The sequence below is a fragment of the Aptenodytes forsteri genome, unplaced genomic scaffold, assembly GCF_000699145.1.
Source record: "Aptenodytes forsteri isolate BGI_AS27 unplaced genomic scaffold, ASM69914v1 Scaffold8, whole genome shotgun sequence".
Lineage (NCBI taxonomy): Eukaryota > Metazoa > Chordata > Aves > Sphenisciformes > Spheniscidae > Aptenodytes > Aptenodytes forsteri.
The window spans coordinates 8,143,271-8,163,462 of NW_008796218.1; the positions used below are offsets into that span (position 1 = coordinate 8,143,271).

A 20,192-nucleotide genomic window follows, 5' to 3' on the forward strand; every position below is an offset into this window, starting at 1 on the left:
TTTTGGGGGGGGGGGGGAGACATTTGCATTAAATCTATTCTACTTGTATTAGAGTACAGTTGTGATTCGTTACTTGTTGGCTGTTTTTTCAGATAGGGAGCAAGATCGAAGGAAAGAGGCTACACTACAGCAGCTGCAGTAGCCGAGAGTATCTTTATGCTCTGTGGGAGACCATTCTGCAACAGTTTTCTTGATCCCAGGTCAGGTAGCTTTATGCTGTCTTTCCTCTTCCCCAGCAACATTAGTGCTGACCTCAGAAACTTTGCGGCATGGTTAGCTTCCCTAAGCCAGCAAGGACAGCCCTAAGGGAAAAAGGGAAATGTGTTTCCTTTTCCTTTTAACTGCTGCTCTGTGCCCCTTTGCAAAGGACAGACAAATTCTTCTCAGGCAAACATAAGCATCTTTGCAGTGCCTAAGCATATTTATAAGCAGCAGCTTCTATGCTGAAAAACGCAGTGCTTTCCACAGGACTGGTAATGTTAAACGTTCCTGGGACTTCATGGTAACAGCAGCGCTACCTTACAGCCAGTACTTCTGGGAAGCAGTAGATGTCACACACCATTTGATTTCCTTTCCTTGGCTGATGGTACGCCTCTCATGTACCTATCACCATAGCATCACCTGCAAGCTCACAGCTGCAAATGTCTAAATACCTACATGTGTAAATTTTAAATCCTTACTTTAATTTAATTTGAATATTGCAAAATATGCCGGAGCAGATTCTCAACTGACATCATTCCTCTGGCATCCCCCTGCTGTCGATGGAGCGAATTTACATTTAGTAACATTCTAGTCTGTCGAAGAACATGATTTCCACATCACATGGTTTTGAAACGCACGTAACAAACTCAATGTTTCCGCCCCACACCTTGTTTGCTGCACAAGAGTATTCAGCAGACAGGTTTGAACGCTAATTTAAGATTGACAAGTACTGAAGAGCCACATACATCCTAGGCAAAGAAAAGCCCCACAGTTTCCTAATGCATCAGCCTCTGCTACCCAGCTAAGACACTAGAGTAGGCCTCAAGCTAGCAAGGTGCTTGAGCACATGTTTAGCTTTTCAAACCTGGAATCATTTCATGGCCTTAACAAAAATGTTCATGTGAGAGGGACACCTGAGTTCCCATCTGAATCATAAACTCAGACTAAAGTTTCTTCACCCAGAGGTCCCACAAGCACTGTGGTAGAGACGGCTCACCTTTTTTTCACGCTGCACAGGGTGAATGTACAAACTGGTCAGAAACTCTTCCCAGAATATAACTCTGCAGGTATGGCAGTGAGGACAATATAGAGAGTATATGGTTGTGTACCCCTGAAGTGTCTGGTTCACAGGGAGGGGGTGTTTCCTCTTCCCATATAATGGTTACCTCTTCAAAATCACATGATTAACCCTGTTCTCTAAAATGTGTTTTCTCCAGGCTGGAAACAATCTAGCCAACAGAAGAATAGCTCATAGCACCATTCTGAGTCACTTGTACTGCATTATTGGTTTGCACCATCATAAGGTTGATGCCACCTTTTTGCTATTGGTCAATTAAAAAAAAAGAAAAAGCAATTATACAAAACCCCCTGAATTCTCTGAAGAAACCACTTGACTGCTCTTTGGCAGATGTTAATCTCACTTGCTGGAGCAGATAAACTGTCGTCTGTGTAACCTTTATTGAAAGTTCCAACTAAACTTTTAATTTTCTATTTCTACTTTTTTAGATCGTTTCTCCCCAAACTGCTGACTTCTTCCACCCCATCCCAGTTGGGTTTTGTGTTTCAGCTGGACTGAAAATTATCTCAGCAAGAAGTTTAAGTGAAGCTCTTTTTAATTACTATAATCACTGAAAGAAGGAAAGATTACATTGTGAAACAGCTATACTGTCTTCAGATCTTCTCCAGATTAAACCTTATGGAAGCTTCTTGCCCTGCGTGAGACAAGGCTGCTCTGCATGAAGAGCAGCGCCTCGTCTAAGTTACCCATTTTGGTCATCTGAGATGTTTTCAAACAGTTAGATTACCCAGAACATAGAACAGAAGCCAAACATAGTCTGGGGCCTGCTGATTCTTTTCAAGTCAATGACACAATATTTCGGTTATATGTTTATAATTAAGAAGCAGTTGTTTCAGCTATTTAGAGACATTAGTATCACCAGGTCTAGGCTGCTATAAATTATCATAATGTTTTTGCAGCTTCATTATTCCAGTATAATGTGTGTTCTGCTTGTTTGCTTTTGTGTTGCTACATAATCAGGTGGGTCAAAATCCAAATGTTATATAGTATGTCTGAGGTTTTGTGGTTCCAAGTTAGCAGTTAGCCACTTCTCTTCAACAGCCATGCTCTTTCTGGCCAATTTTCTGTCTGTAGCTTTGTCAGCTTCTTTTATGAATCCCTCTGTATAATCCATACTCAGAATAAACTATACTGTTTCATTCCTGTTCCATCCACTTTCAGGCAAACAGCCAGGTCTCAGTGTAGTCAGTTTTTCCAGTTGTCCCTTTCCACAGAGGAGAAGTCTTGCCATAATCATTTTTAAGCTCATGGAATAACTCTCTCAAGCTCTAAAACCACCTAACACCAAAATTGCAATTCTCCAGTCACTGCTTTCTCTTGCACTAATGAGTCCCCCACCAAAAAACTTTTTTTCTCCTCTTACTGAATTGTGTCCCACCAGCTCAGACTTCCAGTTTTATGAGGATTTTCAGTTGGGGAAAAAATCCCTTCATGGTTTTCTTTCCGGGCATGGAAAAAGCTTGCTTTCATATGCTCTCTGTGAAATTTTGTGCCGCGCTCAAAACCAACTTCCTTCACCCAGCTATTATAATCCATAGTCAATGCAGAACTCAGTAATGCTTATACATGCATATGTGTAACCATTTATCTTCTTTTTCTCTTTTTTTTTTTTTTTTTCCTTATTCAGGTTACAGACCTTTTCTAATCAGGCTACCTTGAGACACAACAGTTGCTGGACAAGGAGCAATCCTAAACATCTTCACCAGCTGCAACGGATTCTGAACAATCCATTTTCTTCTGGAATTCTGCAAACTAAGTTACTTCTCAGAATATTTTGTCTTTGTAAGTGTAGAGCAACAGTGTGTAAACTGAGGAGAGGAGGTCCTGGCTTCTGACACGCAGCAGAGCATACAAGTTGAGCAGATAGCTTAAAGACAGAATTAGCTACACTTGTAATGGTGTACTTCTCTCTGAAATCCATTATGATGTTATACCAGTTAATTTAACATAGCAGCAAAGGAATATGCTGTTTGAGAAGTGCTAAAGAATAATGCAGCGTGAAAGCAGGATTGCCTATTTATTAATGAGTATACTAGGACTCATAAACAACAGAAGCCAGGATGGAGAAGAGCATGCTATGTACCTCTAAGTACATACTCAGCATCCTGTGGGCTCTTATTATAATGTTGTACTCTGCAGTGAACATCCTGCCATACCTGAAAGCAATTTGGGGGTTAGGATCTGTTCCAAAACCAACAGGGAAAAAAAAACCTCAACAAAACACTGAAATCCGTGGAAGAGGTTCCCTGTATTGTAAGACTGCTAAAACAACTGTTGCTGAAAGAAACTTTAATCTTCTTGTCTTTGGCAGATTATGCCAAGCTATTGTTTGCTTTCCTAAAGAATGGTTAGTCTCCACACTTGAGAATAAAAAACTGACTGATGTAGTGGTAGTGAAGTATGGTAGTACCACAACTACCAGAAAACTGAAACAGATGCCTGAGTGCGAGACGGCACAGGCACAGGAGTGTACAGGTCAGAACCGGTGTAACAGGTTTTGACAAGCGTACTCTCCTTCTGGCTGAATGTTTACATATACGTGGAAAGGCACAAAAGAAAAGAATTTTTCTTTCAATGTGATACGACAATCTTCACACTCCAGCCAATAGCATGCCTTTGACCTAGAAGGTGCTATGGTCTATTTTGGCAGACTGTACTTGACTGGTAGAGTGTAGCCAACTATGATGGTGTGAACCACATTATCCTCTGCCTGTATAACACACTAAGGATAAAGAGGGAGAAGCAAAGAATTTCTCAGTTTAAGTTATGAAAGCAGAACTATAAGGCCAGAGTTAACCTACTTTCACATAGAAACCCACTTTCGTTTGCAGTGTTCATCTGGTTTCTGTACCTCACTATGGCAATATTTTTAATGCTTTATGTCATTATAGTGACATATCACTATCGCTGGTGATATAGTATGTACTGAAATCATGCTCATTTTGCTTTGCTCTTTTTCCCCCTCAATTCCTAATTAACACCCTAAGTGTAGACTAGAAAATATGCTCAAGTCTATTCTGATACTGACTTTCAAAATGGAATAATTGATTTTAAATTCAAAATTGACATTTGATTTGTCTATTCCCTCCCCCCACTCACACTCACCCTACTTCCCACATTCTCAAAAAGTCCTTCTTCAAAGATAATTTTAAACAAACCTCTCTCTTCACTATTCATATCTTCAGCCAACACTTGTCAGGGACAGGCAAATGACTGTCTGGAATGAGCTTTCCTTTCCTTCCAGGCTCTTTACACTTTATCTTAGAACCCAAGAAAGCAGAGGAAGGCGCTGTTGATGACTTTATATACAACTTTTCAATGGTGAATACTACATTTATCAAAGCCAGACACTGAACGCTAAGGGGGAGTGGGGTAGTATATGGAACAGAAAATGCCTCCGTGGGTAAGGGGCAGCTGTAGTGGAGAAGCTCCGTAGCAGTTGTCTGCCAAGGTCACTGACTGCTCTGACATGAGAACAGTAAGTGGGATTCAAATGAGAGAACCACTTTTCTCCTCCTTGTGTAAGCTATATGGCCCAGTTTGGTGGCTTATTCTGATCCAGGTGCAGTTTGTGACTACAAAGCTTTTGAAACTGCCTAACAGCTGAAGGAGAGGCAGGCCTTTTTTTGTCTTGGCACTGTGTGTACAGCTATAAGCCAAAACAGCCATTCCAAAGTGTTCATTCCTAACCCTCTATGGATTTCAAGTTCACAAGCCATAAACTATAGAGGCAAAATTCACCAATTTCAGAGAGGTGAGGAAGTTTTGCCAGCAGGTTCACAACACAGGAAGCAATACTACAAAAGCAGTTGGTGCAACAATTAGAAAATGGTTTTTAGTAACAACCTTGGAAATGCATGGGGGCACCTCTCGCAGTTTACTGGGACAACTATGCTTCAAAGCTGCTCTGAACAAAAAGCCCCTTTACATGTTTCTTAAAAGCTCCTGATATAAAGAAATTGCCTTTTCAAAAACCTGTAACTCAAGTAAAACTCAATGTTAATCTCCATAAATGGTAGCTACAGATCCTTCCCAAACAGTTCCAGAGCTCACCCAACTGTATCTTTGAGACGATCATTTCAGCCACAGCTGAAGTGCTCTAGCAGAACCACTTGTTCATGTTGAAACTGACATTTCTTAGCAATTAGCACTTCCGAGAGTTAATATTTACCTCCATGTTTACATATCCCCTTCTAAGTTTTGTTTTAATTTCTACAAGTCATTTCACGTAGGGCCGGTCTCCATTACTGCAGCAGATGGCAAAAACTGCTGAGTAGTAAGGGAAAAAAAGCATAAAAACTTTTATATCCTACATGTACTACCTGTATTAGAAAAATGGCAGAATTACATAGAATGCAATATTGTTTTATGGAAACTACTGCCATAGTTTGAATTGCAGTAGCATTCCAGTTCTTAATGACTTAGTTGTCTAGACAGGGCACATAATACATTTGTCTTTAAGGAGATATGAATTAATTTGCCTTGAAATACCTCAAAACCTCTGTAATACTTTCCAGCAGAGCAAACCTCTTACTGCTGTCCTGCCAAGTACATAACACTCATAAAAATAAGGACTACTGTTAAAAAAAGACATACTAAAAAGAGCAGACATGTGAGTTGCACACTATGGTATTAGTCACATCCCAGTGCTATGTGGGAAAGTCAGCTATTTGTATGGCTTTTCAAGAGGAATGTGACTCTGGCTCAAAACTAATAAATAAGAAAATACAAGTGACTCCCTCAGTTTTGTCTTGAACTTCTGCATAGAACTAATCTCACCCGCTTCCTTTCCCCCTGCCAAGAAAACAGAAACATTTTAATTGGAAAAACTTCATTTCCACATGATGCAATATGAATGAATGCAAAATTCTTCCAACTGAAATAGTCTAGTCTATTCTATTCTATACATGACATAACTGAAGACGGCCCAAAGGCACCTGAGCTTGGCTTTAGGTGCCAAAAGCAACATAGCTACGTTAGCCTTAACATGCTGTCAAAAAGCTTAGGGAATTAATTGAGGCAGGCTGTAGTCACCCAATAAACTGCCTGCCACCAAACCTAGTGTAAGAAGTCCACCCCTTTTTACACCATCTGCTTATTCTCGCCACAAATACAGCGATCCTGTCACTGATCAGACTCTTACGCAGTTAAAGTTCCACGTCAAAAAAGACATAAATAAAATGCCATATTATCCACAGCTTCAAAGAACTGAGACTTCAATGAAAGAAGCAGCTACACACAAAAGCAAAGAATAGAAGATTCCTGACAAATGCCTCAGGATAATGAGAAAAATGATGCCTAGATGCTCTGTCAGATCATGTTCTGTTCACGCATGGTCAAAACCTCTGTATGTTATGTAATAATTTCACAGCAGGCCACTCTGCAGAAGCAGTCATATTTTTTTTTTCCCTCACCCCCTCTTTTTCTCAGTAAGCAATGTAATAATCTGTTCCTGGCAAGACTACAGCCTCTGCAAATGCTCCTGAGTAGGAAACACAATGCAAAGTACTTATTTCAATCTATTTTGCAATGGTATCAGAGGAGGCACTGTTCAAATTTGGTAGAAAACCCCCACAAATTATAATCTGACAGGTAATTAACTTAGTCTAGAAACTAAGAGCTATCCAACTAAGAAAGGAGCAAAGGTCTGTGAATATGTATATATACATACAGATCTATTTATATACAGCCATATATATATATATAGGGCTACATATTGCATGGGCTGTCTGCAATAGCAGATGTCTCATCTCATCCCACACATTTGCCCTAGAGCAGGCAGGACAGGTTATAACATGAAATTTATCTTCTTTTCTCCTGTTTGTCAGGTGTACCATAGGCAGAGCAGGATGGTAGAAATTCTGACAACAAAATCTGCCCTTAGGCCTTCCGGAAACTTGGTGCCATGCTATACACTCAGTCCATTTTTTTAAAATACACAGAGACTCTATAATCTTCTGTATCTATAATTTGACAGAATATTCTGGAGTTAGACAATCTGAGACCCAAAACCAATAGCCATGTGCTCCATGTTTAAGTGCTCCACATTAAGAAAAACTTTTTCACATAGTATGAGATTATCAAATGAGGTCAAAATTCTGATGCATGTTTATAAACAAAGTTTTCCTAATGATTTTGCAATTGATTGTCTTAATAGAGAAATGCATCTACCTGCGGATCTATTCATCGGAGAACAACAATTCTTCAACTTTTGATAACCAGAAGATGTGTCTAAAACCTTGCGGTCTAAAAGATCTTGGTTTTTATGCTAAATAGTTAGTTACTGAGATACAGTAACAGTTACAGAAAACTGTAAAACTGTGCTACAAAGCTCTAAAGTGCCATTATTTCTAAGTAGTCAGTAATCGTGTAAAGATACTGCTTTCATGTAATGGTGTGCCCGGGGACTGAATTTTAATGCAGGCGTCTCTTGTCTCTACAGTTGGCAGCTACAAAGTTTCCATGATTCACTACCAAACTATGTAAACTTTGAAAATTCATAAAAGCAAAACAATCCAGAGTAGCTGTACAAAGCAAGGATGTGAAACAGCTGTGCAAAAAGAAAAACTGTTCAAAACAATATTTCTGTACTTAATAGCTGCCTGCTAATCTTAATCACTAAATTAAGAGTCGCACACTGAGAGTAAGACGCCAACCTGTGCCCTATTCACTACCAAACTATGTAAACTTTGAAAATTCATAAAAGCAAAACAATCCAGAGTAGCTGTACAAAGCAAGGATGTGAAACAGCTGTGCAAAAAGAAAAACTGTTCAAAACAATATTTCTGTACTTAATAGCTGCCTGCTAATCTTAATCACTAAATTAAGAGTCGCACACTGAGAGTAAGACGCCAACCTGTGCCCAATCCCTCACAGAACTTATTTCAAACCCTGAATCTTATGTGCTTTGTTCTTATATGATATACTTTTTTGGTAGTTTACAGTTTCAACAGACTTATTTACCGTGTTTAAGGTGTCAGCCAAAGATAATAATACTGGAGCAGAAACACATGGATAAGAATTCATCTACAATGGATTTTGCCTAATGAGTTGACAATGTGGGAGACTGCTGTTACTGTACAGGAAAGGGAATAATTTATTTTCCATGAGCTGTAGATGGAAGAAGAAGAGGTTTAAATTACAGCAACAGAGACTTTAGAGTGAGCATAGAAAAGCATTGGAATAAATCATCTCCAGCACTTGAGGATTTTGAGAACAGATGAGATGAATCTCTGCATAAGGATGGAGTAGGCATCTGGGTTGTAGATGTTGACTATATGAGGCTTCTTCCAGACCACCTCGTTGGGGCATTTGTTGGGATTACAACAGAGCCTTTTGTTTTTCCTTAATTTAATTCTCTGTCTGAAATCATGTGTCTAGAGGATATCAACAACATGAGATGATGACTATCCATTAATATTCATTCCATTTCCTAAACAAACTCCAATGAAGAAGAAATGAAAAAGGGTCTTCAGCATGCTCTTTATGTCTTTCCGAAAAGGACCTAAGAATGTGAATGTATTACAGATTGTCACCATGTATGAAGTCCAAGACAAACACCTACTAGGGGACCAAAACTTTCCCTTGCTGATGGCTATGAAATATCTTGGACACAGAAAGACCACTAAGGTTCCCCTTTGCCTGACACCATGATGTCAGCCTCTCTACATGCTGTAAGATGCTTCGTCCTCCCCCTGGCATGAGTGGACTTTCTAAAGGAACAAGTTTGAGGGATTCCTCATGTGATGTAAATTCACAGAACAGGCTCTGAGTCATTTGCAGACAGAATAACAAGTAAACAAATCCAAAACCCCCACCCTGTATATGTGTTTACCAATTATGCTATATTATGATATATTACTAATTGGAAGAGAGAGGTGGACTTGTTATTAAGGTAAGAATTGGGACAGGTAGAAAAGCTGGAGGGAGGTTCTCTCTATAAGCTGCAGTGGTGAACAACCACGATTTGACAGCTAATGCATTCACTGGTGTGGTATTCCTCAGTGCTAACTATCAAAGTGACTCAGTCCCTCAAAAGGTCAGGCAGACACTCACGCCACAAAAGATGCCAAAATGCTGGTTTTGAATCAGATGGGGAGAAGGACAAAGTGAGACTTAGCTGACGTAGAAATGCATTTCTCAAGGGAATACATTTGAAGCCACCATTCTACAGTGCTTTTTTCCTCACATTTGCCAAATCTTTCATGAAATAGAACTAAACAGAAACAGAGTTCAATTCACCACTTTCCTTCAATTTCCATGGTTTACCTTAGCAAATTGTAACACAAAACACCATCAAGCTGGATTAGTAGCATCTCACACGTCTTCCTGACCATAAACAACTGCACAGAAGGCCAAGCAATCACAGATTTCCCCCTACTCACTGGTGTAAAACCAGTGTCATTCTACTGATTTTGATGAATCTACCCCTCCTACGGTCCAGGAAAAGGTTAGAGAAGACTTAGGCTCATCATATATGGAACTATGTGTTACTGGGCCAACCTCCCAGTGATGGCAAATTGGTACCATTCTGCCACCTTACATATGACAATACAGATGTAAACCAGCTGCAGATTTAGTCCATTCATCTGTGTCCTTTGTACCTCAATCATTCTCAGATTATAACAGATGTAAATAAAAAATAAAAAGACAAAACATTTGTGCTTTACATCCAGCACCGTAGCCTGTATTTCCTAAAGCCTTTGCTACATGTTGTCACCTTACCAGCTAAAGCTTACTGCGTAATTAGGTAACATGGTTTCGGCTAAAATCTCAAATAAGTATTTGCTGGAGCCAGTGGATTAAACCATGTAATCAAAACCAGTGGAAAAAAATCCTCTTTTGCCTTAAAGCTTTTCCTATCATGTGATTAATTTTGCCACATGGGTCTGACCAGAGGAAACATCACTAATGAACTTTCACTAAAGACAGTCCATACTATGATCTCGTAATAGACATCAGTAGATCACAGAATTGTCACCAGCCCACATACAAGATTCACTCTCCTGACTGTATCTATTACCTTACAGAGAAGATAAAAAAACATTTAATTTCTCTCAGGATAAATAGGTAGCTCTAGTAGGGCAGAAAGTAAAAGCATTCATGGTGATTTGTTTTTATATCTCCCTACAACTTGGACATGATCTGTAAAAGACAGCCTTGGTTTCCTAAATTCAGCATGTTATGTGTGAGAAGGCTGAACTAAAACCAGGGAAAAGGTAAACAACAGCTCTTTGATTTACATTACTCCCTTACCATGGCTTGTTTGCAGAAGAGTTGTACCAACCAATATGCAAACAAGGAAGAAGCAGATAACCAAACATGACACGTACTTCCCCACAGATGAAAAGCTTCAGAATTTATTTCCACAACTAACAAGAATGCTGTAAGCTTTAGAAATGGTGAACGGCTCTCAGATGGACATTGATGAAGCACTGGGTGGGCACTGACTCTCTGAGAGAAAGTCTGTTTTGTAGCCTTCTGGAGATAAACTTACTGGTTTACTGTTGTGTTTTTACTAACAATCACCTAGAACATTGAATCAATTCTAGGCACTGTGACTGTTACAGTGACAGCTTATTTTTGGTGAGGAGAAATTTATTCCAAGAAAATCTTTCTCCCTTCAATATTTAGCTACTCAAAGGGTAACAGTCCAGATAGATAGATAAAAAAGGTGAGGCAGTTCTTTAGCCAACTTGATTTTGCATAAAAATATTCTTTTTCTTTGGAGTTTAACTGGAATAGAAATACCACATTATAGCACATGAGGATCTGGCAAATTTTAAAATAATTCTAAACACAGGCATAGACCTGAATTACTAATGAAGAATGTTACTTTCAGAATATCAATTAGTACTACACAGTCTTGTTTGCCTAACTTGACAGAAAAAGAACTTACACTAAGGAAAGGCCAATAGGAAATATGAAAGAAATCCTAGTCACTCTTTTAATTTTTTTTCGTTACTAGCAAAGTAAATTTACTAAAGTTATCTGAATTACTTCAGACTCCCACTGATACAAACGAGAGCAGGATTTGATACCTTTAATTAGGAGTAACCCCTTTGCTGTTGCATCAGTTCTTTGCCTGCAAATCCAAGCCACTATTTAAGACAAAAAAAAAGTGATAATGATCTGTGTTCTCTGACCTCTGGTTGTCGTGTTTTCAGCTGAAACACCTACCTGGTTTGCCTCACCTCTCAGCAAAAGGCACCGTGCTTCTCTTCACTCTGATAAGGTCTAGCAGCTGTTTACACCCGCTTGTTTGTTCAGGGTCACCAAGCATGATATTTGAGTCTGTGGAAACTGCAGTCTCACTTTTCTCCACATCATGGCCATTGCAACACTACAGCATTACAAAACCACCTTATGTTTGTACACACTATCCACTCCTGATTCTCTGTGTGGATCCATAACTTTCTACACAGCATTCTCTCTGAGAAAACAAGCCAACTCAGAATGGACTAAGTTCAGCAAATAAAGATGCGGACACTGAGCTGTATGACACACACCTCAGCTGGCAATTACAGAGATTTCCCACCTTCCTCCTCGGAGAAGTTTCTTCATGCAGGATCAGAGGCAACACATGTTTTTCAAACTCCTTATGTCAGGTCTTTCCATTCATTGAGGCTAACATTCAGATTATTTTGGCTATAGTCCAGTCAACAGATGGCCAGTAAAAACTTTGATCTTGGAGATACACGGTGACTGACAATAAGGCCATTCTATCATCCATGAGCTAAATTAAATCTCTTAACAGCTTTTGCATCACTAAGAAGCATTTGCTGCTTATGGAGTTAGATATGAATACGCAGGGGTATGCGCACACTCCATCACACCTTTCATACAAGAAGGATATGTCCCTTGCTCTACAACAAGTTTTATAACCTAAAAGTATTCCAGATTAGTAAGAGCAATTCAAAATACTAATTGCAAACTTTTTTTCATCTTTGGCTACATCCTCTTTCCCTTTGCACCCTTCTCCACATCATTTTCTACTCTAACAAATACAAGCTACTTGTCCTCGTGAGCTCTTTGTACCTTCCCCTCAGCTTCATATTCTACATTGCCAAGACTGAAACTGAAAAGAAAAGGGAAAAAACAAGGCTTTCAGTAAAACGTTCAAAATATCTGAACCCTGCCTGGCTGAAGAGCCCTGGCTCTCTAAAACAAGCCGGGGGATGGATTTGCTTGTTTCAAAACAAGACACAGGTATTCAGGCCTCTCAGAATGACTACAACAATGCTCTTTCACTAACTGGACTCAAAAAGCTCAACACCTAGCTTCAGTCTGCATGGCTACTTCGTATCTTTTCCAGTGGAGCTAAGTGTAGACTAGCAGATTGCTAGCATCAGACAGGTTAGCAAACTTAAAACATCAGAAGGGCAAAACACACATCACACTGCCTTGGAGAGACTGTGCAAGAGACTGAAAGAACTGAGGGTAGATTTGCTAGAAAAGCAATAGTTTTTCATGCACAGTAAGATTAAAAAAAATGCCTATTAGTTTTCCTGCAGGAATTCAGGTGGATTGGGGCTGGATGGGAACCTACATTTTGTTTTAAAATGTAAGCTATGACTTGCAAACACTTGAGACATACTACTTAAAAAGTATCAACTGAATGTGACAAAAGAGAGTGCAAAGCAGGCAGGTATTCTGCTTACAAAAGGCTAATGAAACTATGGGTGACTTTTAACTGATTGCCATTGCAAGCTATTAATGCATTTTTTTCAGAAAGCTTTAGCCTATATTATAACTGTAATCTATTCAAGTTACTGTTTAGTATATAAACTTGAAAACAGTGATGCAGTTCATTCAGATCTCTTAATTCTCTCCTGGAGCATAAGCAAGGAAGTACAGTTTGCCTTATCTACTCCTACACTAAGAACTACCTAAAGAGTGGGTTGTTTTGAAAAGAACTGTACTAGTCAAGGCATGATTCATGTAACAAGTTAAGCCAAGAGAGCAGGCTGGACAGTTAACAGAAAAGCAAACTAAGCGTGCTAATGAACTAAATTATTAAATGTACAAAAACTACCAGATTTAGATATTATGGGATTTTTGGCTAGACAGAGACCAGGATTTCAACCCAGGAATGCACTTAGTGTGTCTATTGATAGTTTAAGGTTGTTGAGTACAAGTCACCAGGGACTAAAAGTTCTGTGAAAAATGAAACAAAAAAATTAGACCCAAATGTAGGACTGGGATGCCCAAAACAAGTGTCTTCCCTGAGACACTTGTATGCCAAAGTCAACACCAAGATGCTGCATGTTCAAATTTCTGCCATCAGCTGCTCTCCTGCAGTGCTGCTGATGGGAAAATTGCAACTTCCATTCCATTAATGCTTCCTTCTCAATTTTCAAAACTAATTTTCTCTTCAGCACAGGTAGGAACTCCTCTCCCTGGAGCAGTATGAATCTCAAAGAGAGCAACTCCAGTATATGAGGCTGAGAACATGCTTAGTGAAATCATGTAAAAGTTGCTCAAATAGGAATCAAGCAGTTACTTTAGCAGTTCTGGATATCTGCAGAGAAGTGGAAGCTTGGTTATGAAGTGCTACAGCTTAGCCATTTAAAACAGATTTTCCTCTAGAAAAGGGGGAAATAGAATCCCAGAGATTAATGTTTAATTCTTCTACTATTTTCTTTCTTTTTACTGTTTTATTGTGAGACTAAAGATAAAGGCTGAAAAATGCTTTAAATAAGGCCATCATAATGGGGATGCTATCCATTCTATCTCTACAGATAAACCAGTGACCTGACTGATGGTCACTTCCAGAACCTGCCAAGTCAGCTTGTAAAAGCAGTTCCACAGTGATACAGTCCTCCCTGCCAGAGCTGCAGGGATCCAAACAGCACCCTCTAACCATGGAAATAAAGGCTTGCTATCCTGGGGCCTCTCTCCTAAGGACCTGGGAGTGTTTGAAACTACTTACTAACCAGCTGCTGTATTTGCAGAAGGTGGGTACCAAATACATGTGTACAGACAGGCACACACCCACCTTTGCAAAGAAAGAGCAAGCACCTTGCACAGAATCACACTGGAGACACCTCTCCTTACTCCCCCACAAAGAAACTTTGATCTGTACTGTGTAACTAATGAGAAGGCGCAGTCATGCCCTCAAGAGCCTCTACCACCAAGGGCAGGCAAAAAAAATGAATGTTTTTTATAGTGCCAAAGCCAAATGAGAAATGCATGATACTCTTCCAGTTCCCTAGTACACCCTCCCTAGATATTAGCATCTTTAAAAATCTCTTTCAAGAAAGAGAATTGAAAGCAACCAGATGTACTTCTATTAAAGTCTGAAAAAAAAACCCCTTGCTAAAGAGAAGCTGTTGCTATTTTTATTTATCAAATTAATACAGTCAAGAAAAAAAAATCTTAGGTACACTAGCTTTGAATTAGAAGAGAGAGCTTATATAAAATACTACTATGAATGCAACTGAGAAGAAATGCAACTAATCCTTGTGCAGCAAATCTTACCAGTACCAGTTTTGTTTCCTTTTATTTTTCATGCTTGCTTTTCAATGGTTAGGTTAATGTATCACAGTTGAAACAGGACTAGTCAACAAGCCAGAAATATTTTGATTTTCATATGGTAATAAAGAGTGCTGTTACTTTATCTGTGTTCTATCGTTGAGCTTACCACTGAAATTACTCTACTAATTTGCAAGCTAACTAATGTTCCCCAGAGAAGTAAATTACAGAATATTTGAGCCTTAAACCCAGGTGCAACTGGATGTAAAACCCTGCACAAACATAAAAACATGCACATCCAGCTACCTCTTGCCTGTATTTGGCCTCTCTAAAGACACAAGACTGTTGGATCAAAGCCTAACATCTATGCTGGTGACTGTCAGTCCTCACTGACATCTGAGAAAGTGAATGTTAGTCTGGGAATGTAAATGGCGCCTCCAAATAATGCAGCACCTCTGAAGAAATGGATTGCATTGCCAGAAATGGCAAGCAGCCCAATTCCTCTTCTGGAGACTTAAAATACTGATACAAAATAAGATTATGCCTTATGTTTCTGTAATAGTGTATCTGCACTACATGTATGTGTATATACTTGTATATATTTATATGCACTATATATACACGTGTATTTGTACCTGTTTGCAGGAGGACATAGGGGTGGTACAGGCGCTGTGATTTAAAATGCAGACACAACCTATTTTCCATGAAGCTGCTTCTCCAGTGTCAAATTTCATTTCAGCCAGTATGTGGATTTATATTTGCAACACAGAACTGTCGCAAGATACATCTTTGCCTACCTGTGAGGCTTTTGCGTCATGTCTCAAAGCCCGAAAATGTCACTGGAAAAACTTTCAGTGATTTCAGTGGCTTTGAACTTGGCTCAGATAATACACGTGAACTGAGGGTTGTAGGGTTCCAGCTATTACTAATTACTGCTGTAATAAATTATATAGAGTTTACATTTCAGAGCAGGTGGTTTGCTAAGGTGTTTGATGAATTCTTGTATTTACCGCCCAATTTTGTACCTAAAGCACAGGAGCTGTGGGAATCCTTAACTTTTATAAGCTAAGCCTATAAACTGAACCTATGAAACAGATTTGGTTTTCAGCATTCAGTTTCCCTACAAGCATAAAAGTTGAGCTTGTGTGATAGCATGTGCCCATTTCTTTTACTTGGCAGACTGAAAATAAAAACAAAAGTGCTGTTCTAAAGAGGCACCAATCTGAAGGCTACGGGAGTAGCATCAGAACAGAGGTCCTGTTCCCAATGGCTGGCTCCCTACAGCCTCTGCTACCAAATTCTCCATCCCCAGAACAAAATGTCAGCATCACCCTTTTCAAATGACTGTCAATACTTATAGCTACAATTACACAAACCTCTTGTTGCATTATAGTACACAGCAGGATGAATCACCGATGGGTATTAAGGATGTGTGTTACAGAACAGCATATGCTAGCTGTATTTAGAGATCCCCTGAGATAATCTCCAGATTTCAAAAGGTTTCCATTTTTAACTGCCTGGAGAATACAAAACCTATACATGTACTACTTGTTGCTAACATTTAAAACAAGCAGCAAAGAAGCAGAATGACTCTTCCATCATCCAGTGGCCTGTGAAGCCTGCAGCCTGGAAAGTGACTGGGATGTCCCACAATGTCACATGACACTTGAAGTATGAAAATTTATGTATATAAAAATGACCTAAGGGGCCAGTGCAAAGTTTTCTGCAACTCATTTTCCCAATAATTTTGTCTTAAGTTTACAGATCTAAGCAATGGTGCTTTTTAATTTGGACAAAATTTTTCTTCCACTTGGTAGATGTCTCCATGGCAGCACGTTTTTCTTGCTGTAACCCAAATTTTCCAATTCTTAATCTCATGCCATTACTCCTACAATAGTTCTTCACCCTTGTAGTAAACTAAGTAATTCATATTCCTCTTCAATGTTTACAGTTTTCAAGTATTTTCAGATTTACTTCTGTTAGGCATCTCTTAGTCAAATTAATACATGCGTGTTTGCCTGCTCTTCTTAAAAAACAACCAAATACGTCTGTTGGTTGCTTTTCCCATTTAACTTTTTCTCTAACTTGGCAACCTCTAAATAAGGTGTTTGTACCATGGGCATGCTGAAAGTTCAAAATGAGTGCGAGAGGGGAAATCAACATTAACAAACGTAGTTTTGTTTCAGCAGCTGCTGCAGTAAGGATGTTGATGAATAAAGTGTCCCAGGATTTAAATGATTAGGAGTTAACGTGATCAGTTCTGATTATGCTTACTTCATAACTGAATGAACTTCATGCCACCATGAAGTTTGACAAAAATTTGTATTCAACCCTCAAATTCTTTAGCTGGAAGACTAATAACAGTATTGGTTCTGGATGCAGCACTGGCTTGGTAAGCGAGGCAACCTTCCCATAAGGAAAATGCAGATAATGTCACTTGATGTATGAAGCTTATTAGGAACTTTGTATGATCGTTGGAGAAAGAAATACAGCTGTGAAGAATGAACAGACACCACAAGCAAGCCAAATACATTATGAAACACCACCAGTGTTGTGTCCCAGTGCTAAGAAGGTTGAAAAGTTTGCCTTTGTACACTTGGTTTGAAGATGATGACCATATTTGCTTGAAAAAAACATTTGGATTGCCTTCATTACACATATCTATTAAAAAGCATTGTGGAATATGTTAACACTTTGTATAAAATCAAGCTGTAGCTTAGAATAGTTGCAATTTATTTTGTACCTTGACTTACGACTTAATCTATAAGCTTTGCAAAATAGTAAAAAAAAAGAAGTATAGCATACACAAGCAACTTTATTTTGCTACTTGCCATTCTCAAACTTTAATAGCAGTACAAAAATATGAGCTGAAAGAGGGAAAACTTAGAGGATAATAGCAGAAAGATGCACTAATTTCAGGTGTTATGCCCATTAAAAATAGGAACTACCGCCATATTTTTTTCTTTTTTTAATGTTTTATAAAATAGTTAAAGAGCTGCTTCTGTGAAAGAACTGGAAGAAAGTTACTCTAAAAAAAGCCAGGGCATGTTAAACTAAATTAAACCACAAGCTATTAGTCAGATGAAGCCAGCTATCAGAGGAAACACTGGCAAGTCCTGTCTTAATAAAAGCATACAGAAAGTCCATTTTGGTAAGACTGTAACTGAAGAAAACCTAACGGTTGTTCTAAGTAGTGGTATGTGCCGAATTTCTCATGGGACTACTGATGTTTAGCAAACGTACCTGTGTTTGCAAGACTCAGGTAAAAAATATTCTTCATCTTTTAAACTTCTTTGAGAATCCTTAAACAAGGATTTTCAAAGAGGAGGGAGATTTATTGTCCTGCCCCTCTCCCCCTCCCCAAAATAACATTTCACAACCAGTTGTCCATCACTAGGTTAGGCTGAAAAGCAAATAAAGCCATATATTGTTCCACAGACTCCTCACAATAGACAATTTGGGGTTTATTTTCTAGTGTTAAAAGTCTATAAAGCAATTTTTTTATGAAACCCAAAAGCACTGAGAGGACATACATGAAGCACTGTTATACTAAGGGTTTATTCATACTCACTGGAAAGGGCTGTGTAACTATCTTTGCTATTTGAGTACAACATTTACATTTGACAGACAAATTGAATATTCAGATCAAGCACCTCAGTTAACCACAACATTGAAACTCTGCTTCCAATTCCTAATATAATAATCCTAAGTTAAATTAATTAAAAAACAAAAACATTTCTGACTGCTTACCCCTAATGGTTTTGTGTGTTTCAAAGCATTCAGAAATTTTGCTAGGTGAACTATATCACCTTTTTCTGGATGATGAACTGAAAGTATTTGTTTAATTTTCAAAAGGAAAAAAATGTGTTCACTTACATGATTTCTTTTGTTTTCTCCATCTTTTATAGATGTAATAACTGTCTCAGAAAAAATTGTTGATCCAGTTTTGTTATCTGTAACCTGATACAGCAAAAGAAGAACAAAATATCAAACTACATTTTTTATTAGTCTTTTGTTACTCTCAGTCCTACATTCTGCAATAATTAACCCACCCCCACCCCCTCCTTTTTTTCCCATTTTGCTGTCACTCATATAAAATCCTAATCTGGGGGAAAAAAGTAGATGACAAGGCTATCTCCTTATATATTTAAAATATCACTGTAATGAAGCTAACTGAGCAAGAGATGGTCATTCTTTTATGACCCAGGTAATAGTTGTAGCTGTGTTCTATTTTTAGCAGGCATTTTTTTCAAAATAAATTATTATTTCACATTAACCTTTTATGACATATGCCCTTACACAGTGATTAGGCAAGGAAATAAGATACAATAAAACCCCAAAGTAATTATCAGGAAAGTTTATGCTCCAAATTATCTTATTTCTCCCCAAAATGTGCAAAATTGTTTTTATTTTTGAAGAAAAGGTTGTGTAAGAACCAGCAGCTTGCTATATATGTTTTCTCATACCTTATCAATTTCTTGATGAGTCTGAACAGTTCTATTACCAACTCTGGTTTCCATGTTGGACTCATTATGGTAGTTGGGAGGTAAGTTTTCAAAATTTACTTCCGACAGTTTTTTTGCCCCTTCCTCTTCAGCTTCCATCTGCCAAATTTAAATAAACCAACTGAAAATTAGCAACAACTACACAAAAAAGAATAAGCAACACTTCTTGTGCAGCCCTCAGTAACGCCCTGTTTAATTATGTGGTGCTGTTAGTACAGATCCCCCTGTGTGGGAACACTTACTCAGCTGTTTCAGACAGTGACCACAGCAGCTTTTTTAATGGACTAGAAAAAACGTGGAGAGCCAAACCCTTGAGCTCTGGACTGTTTAACCCAAAGTCAGTCCCAAGTCAGTCCCTGCGAGGAAGAAGTGTGCAAAGACTAGTGACAATTTGGTATCTGCACAGGCTGATGCCGGTCAAGAGCCCAGCTTTCTATTTTTCCCAGAAAACCACTCAACACTTAAGACAGACTTCCCCACCTGACAAAGAAGAGAAAATATTCTGGCAGGACAGAGAGACATAGCCAACACCCCCTGAAGTCAACAGAAGCAGTCCTATAGAGCAGGGTGCACACATCCAGAATTTCATTCTCTATTTCCGTTCCCACTGTCTTTGTTTGCCAGATGAAGACTCAACACAGAAAAGGAGTCCTCTTTGAATAAGAAAACACAGTAAGCTCAGCAAAAGGGCATGAGTCTTGTAAAACAACATAAACTCTGAGTAAGTTGTGTCACTTCATTATTTGCAACTGCTGTAACAGAGCTAGGAGGCCACAAGTTCAGCCAGGCTGAACAACAGAATTTTTCCCAAGACAAAGTTTCTCTTTCTGGTGTGTCTGTTTATTTTAAATGACAGCTACAAACCTTTTTAAGAGTAAAGCATTTATCTGCTAAGACGCAGCTCAGACAATCCACATTTTGTGCTATATACAGAC

The 20,192-nt window shown here is 38.7% G+C and overlaps 1 protein-coding gene across 1 annotated transcript in view; it reads right to left on the reverse strand.

Moving 5' to 3' along the window:
• DKK3 (dickkopf WNT signaling pathway inhibitor 3) overlaps positions 1-19,356 on the reverse strand; it is a 28,219-nt gene extending 8,863 nt beyond the window's left edge. Inside the window, exons 1-2 of the mRNA XM_009288829.1 lie at positions 19,219-19,356; positions 18,629-18,712 (exon numbers count right to left, since the gene is read on the reverse strand). Coding sequence (XP_009287104.1) covers positions 18,629-18,712; positions 19,219-19,356 — 222 coding nt within the window. The remainder of the gene's footprint in view (positions 1-18,628; positions 18,713-19,218) is intronic.
• Between the last annotated feature and the right edge of the window lie 836 nt (positions 19,357-20,192).